General features: G+C 29.8%; 1 protein-coding gene across 1 annotated transcript; it reads left to right on the top strand.

The window, feature by feature from the left end:
• On the top strand, positions 3,750 to 4,795 carry LOC107620929 (two-component response regulator ORR22; the record flags this gene model as incomplete). The annotated part of the gene is made up of 3 exons (XM_016323013.2): positions 3,750 to 4,075; positions 4,172 to 4,318; positions 4,611 to 4,795. Coding segments are annotated over exons 1-3 (462 nt in total), but the record flags the coding sequence as incomplete, so codon positions are not given.

Here is a 4,796-nt window from a genome sequence, read left to right on the forward strand (position 1 = left end):
TTTTTTTTTTTTTTTTTTTTTTTGTCATTCTCTTTGATTGTTTAATAGTAGCCAAGATCAGTGACTTTTTTCATGTGAAGAGGAGTAGTGAATTGACTCAATTCTTATTTACCAATCCAAATGTTGTGTAGATAGAAGATGCACCCCAAATATTTGTAATTTGGCATTTTTGGATTTAATGAGTCCTATTCACGAAAGAAAGAGATCTATTTACATCGTCAGAAAAAATAAAATAAAACCCAACTAACGTTAGAAAAAAGAAAACCGTCCCTGAAAGTATTGGCTATGAAGCCTATGAGTCTATGACTACAAAACCGTAGAATAGAAAGGGCCATTCAGTAAACCCTTTTTTTTTATTTGACAAGGCCATTAACTCATTTGCACTGTCCTGTCTTCAATTAACAAGGCCCATAAACAATGAATAATTAAATTTTAAAAAACTAGAGAGAAATTAAAGGCAAAGGGAGGAACTGAGGAAGTCATGTGCTTTGGAAAAGCAAGGAATCCGAAGGATGTATGAATCTTTGAGATATGGTTATTAAATCAGGTTATTTATTTTTAATAATACTATTTGTGTAGCCAATGATGCATCTTTGAATAATCATAATAATTTATATAATCCCAATAGCCAATAGGGAGTAGTGTATGGAGGCTTCATGATACGTAGGATCTTTGAACATGTGATTTCATGAGCCAACTCCAAGGTATTAAGCAACAACTTTCTTTTCAATCATCTTCTCTATGTGTCACTATTCTTCTTGTCGTGTGATTCTTCAATATGTTTTGCTACTTCCAGCTACCTAGGAATATAATTTTTAATCATAACCTTATTAACTAACATATATTTGTAAGATCTCTGCTCCAAGGTTAGGTGGAAATATAGTAAAAAATAAAAATAAAATGACAACTTTATATCTAGCTGATGATGAAATTTTCCATTATCTAAGTAAAAATAATCTATGATTGGTTTGTTATTGCTATAGCAGTTTATCTGATAAATGGTTTCGATGAAAAAGACCGTAGTAATGGTGTACATAATTAAGATGTTAATTAATGGATAGTGGAGACTCTGGTTAATTAAAAAGGCTTAAGCAATTTCTTATGGCCAGCTCATTAAGGTTGTCGTTATCTTTAGTTATACGATCTGCTATTTCTTATAATGTCCCCCCTTCTACGTCTATTAATTAATTAAAAAACATACTAATAATAACGATTTTATATATAGTTGTCTTCAATCAAGCAGGATAGATAATTTTATGAATTAATCTTCTAATGATCCAGCATAACTTTACTTCTAATTGTGTTTACATGTTATATATTATTATTTTGGCCCATTACTAAATTAAATATGTTTTTTGGTATCTATCTATCATTCATATAGGTTTTGAAATCGTATCTCAAAACCACATGCTAAAGTACCTTTCTATGCACTTCAAGGGACAAAGAAAAAAATAAAATAAAATCAAACATCATAGTGGAGTCGGCATTCAACTAAAAGATGACTCGTTTAGACAGTATTAAGAAGCGTTGTTTATTATTTATTATTATTTTCACTAATGAGATTATCATCATTATTATTTGATAAGTCATTATCTATTATAATCTATCTCTCTAATTCCACCAAACCCTCCCCTCTTTAAAAGATGATGTTGTTGTCTATGTCTATGATATATGTAGGCGCAGGCAGACAAGTGTTTTTCACGTGAATAAATTATTAATTATAAATAGATAAAAAGGTCATTCACAACTCCATTTATAATTAACAACGATTTTGAAAGAAAGCTATGTTCGGTTTTAGCATTTCCTGAAGGTTTGTAACTTTGACCAAAATACAAGTCGTGTAAAAAAAAAAAAATACTATATCAACTTCAAAGAAGAAAAAATGAAAAAACATTTGTCGACCCTATTGAGTGTTGATCCTAATCTGGTCACTGTTTATGACAGGATCTTATATATTAGTACTAACTTTCAAAATTTTAATTACAAGGACATTCTTTTAGCTTTTAGAATGGAAAAAAAAAATTAATTTGGACTAGTTTTTGTTAACTTGTTCATTTAAGTAAATATCGCGAATTAGGTCCAAGACGAATTAATCATTTTCATGTCAAATTTTAAAATATAAAAAAATTAAAAAAATAAATAAATAAATAAAAAGAGTAAAGTATTGTTTTTGTCCCTAATGTTTGGGATAAGTTCTAAAGTTATTTTTAACATTTCAATCGTCTTATGTAAGTCTCTAACGTTTCAAAACTGACTTGATGTTGTTCTGCCGTTAGGGATCCGTTAACAGAATTGAGACGATTTTGAAACGTTAAAGACTTAAATAGAACGAAAACGTTGGAGATAAAAATGATACATAGAAATAAATTTAAATTTTATCCTTCAATAATATCATTACTATACATAGTATTCAATTATTTTTTAATCACATCTAAGTAAATTATACTTAATCATATTACTTTCATTTTAAATAAATTAATTTTTTTAAATAATTTTACTTTTAAATTTAGTTATCATGAAATGTTTGTAGAATGACTAGTATATAAACTTGCAAAAAAAAATATATATATATATATATATATATATATATATATATATATATAAAAAATAAAATATAATTATACTTTAAAAAATTAATATTATTGAAAGATAAAATTAAATTAAAATTTATTTTTATGTATCGTTTTTGTTCCTAACGTTTTCGTCCTATTTAAGTCCCTAATGTTTCAAAATCGTCTCAATTTTGTCCTGCCATCAATTCTGTTAATGGATCCTAACGGCAAGACAACATTGAGTCAATTTTAAAATATTAGGGACTTAAATAGGACGTTAGGGGCAATTTTAGGGCTTATCTCAAACATTGGAACAAAAACGATAATTTACTAAAAAAAAAAAAAAGAAAAGGAAAGTAATAAATCAATTCAACAATTTAACATGCAATTTTAAGTGATGATACTAATAATCATTTAAAGGTAAGAAAATGAATTTATTCTGCTTTCTATAATTTTACATAAAAGATTAGAACAAATGTAAGTAGAAGTTAGTCAAGTTATAGAAGTCATTTTCTATCCAAACAGTGTCCAACGAATGGGAAAATATTCTGATTGGATTCGGTTCTCCACTTTTCCAGTTTACGTTTAAGCGCGTGACAAGCACGCGCTGGTTTTTGCCTCATTCATTCCTTGGCTGCACCACAAACTTTGAATTGCATATTTGCATCATCATCAGCATCCACTTCCCTCTATTCTTTCTACATGCCTGTGCCAAAGTTGAAAGAAGATGGGGCCTAATACCATTATATATTGTTCATAATAATAATTTAAACTGTTTTAACATCTGCTAGTAATTAATATTTGAGGAGAAAAAAAGAGAAATATTAGATTTGAGGAGTAAATTGAGGAAATTAAATCCAGATAAATATATGAATCATATTTGGTAATATTATATAGTATAACGTTTAATGTGCACAAATTAGGTAACTAATTATTTAGATTCCTTGTTTGATAGTTGATAAAATTTTATGAATTTCATAGTGATGGATGGAAGCTTCATCTTCATTTTCATCAACTTCTCATCATACTTAATGATAATAATAATAATAATCAAATTTTGAATTTATCTATGATTGTTACACAGTCCAATTTTCCATAGATAGTTACCTGTTTCTTTCACTTTCTGATTCCACAGCTTCACACACATTCACAGGCACATATATATGCACAAAAAGACACCAACCTTTTTATTAACTTGTTTCCTTTTTTTTGTTAGTCTTTGGTTCTCACCCGCTTATTTTCCTTATATGCCTATTCCTTCAACAATAAAAATCCAATTTTTATTCTTTTTGACCAGTGTTTCCCCTCCTCTCCTCCATTTTGTTCTAGATCCATAAAAGCAAGAAGCTTTATCGATAACTCTGGTTCGTTTTGTTAGAGGAAAGAAGAAAACATGACCATGGAGAATGGTGTTGATGATAGCAGTGATCAGTTCCCCAAAGGAATGCGTGTTCTTGCAGTTGATGATGACCCCACTTGCCTAATGGTTTTAGAAACTCTTCTCAGAAGATGTCAATATCATGGTTAGCTTCTCTTTTCTTTTGATTCTTGCTTTGTTCTACTAGATTTTGTCACATAATAATAACAGATAGATTGGGTGGTTGATGGTGTTCTTGCAGTTACCACAACTAGCCAAGCAATAAAGGCATTGAAGCTGTTGAGAGAGAACAAGTTTGACCTTGTAATAAGTGATGTGCACATGCCAGACATGGATGGATTTAAGCTTCTTGAGCTTGTGGGACTGGAAATGGACCTACCTGTCATAAGTATGTGGGGATTTCTTAGTCTTAATGCCAATCTTCACCAATTCATTCTTGCCCTATTTTATATGATTATCAATCCAATTAGTTACAAAATTAAAAGCCAATAATTAGGGTTTGGTTTTCTGGTTTTATTGTGTAACAGGGTTAGTCCTTTTCATTCTAAATTTTTGACAAATATTAAACTAAGATGAGGAGGTCAAGCTTTAATTGAAAATCTGTTTCAAGTTATTTTCAATTGCTTTTGAGTGATTGTGTGGCAAACATTTGATGGGTATGAAATGTTTGTTGAATATAGTGTTGTCCGCAAATGGTGATACAAAGCTTGTGATGAAGGGGATTTCTCATGGAGCTTGTGATTATCTACTAAAGCCTGTGAGAATTGAAGAGCTCAAGAACATTTGGCAGCATGTGATTAGGAGAAAGAAGTTTGATTCGAAGGAGAAGAACAAAACCAGGAACTCCGACAAGCCTAGTTCGGAGG

Source organism: Arachis ipaensis, chromosome B10, assembly GCF_000816755.2.
Source record: "Arachis ipaensis cultivar K30076 chromosome B10, Araip1.1, whole genome shotgun sequence".
Classification (NCBI taxonomy): Eukaryota; Viridiplantae; Streptophyta; class Magnoliopsida; order Fabales; family Fabaceae; genus Arachis; species Arachis ipaensis.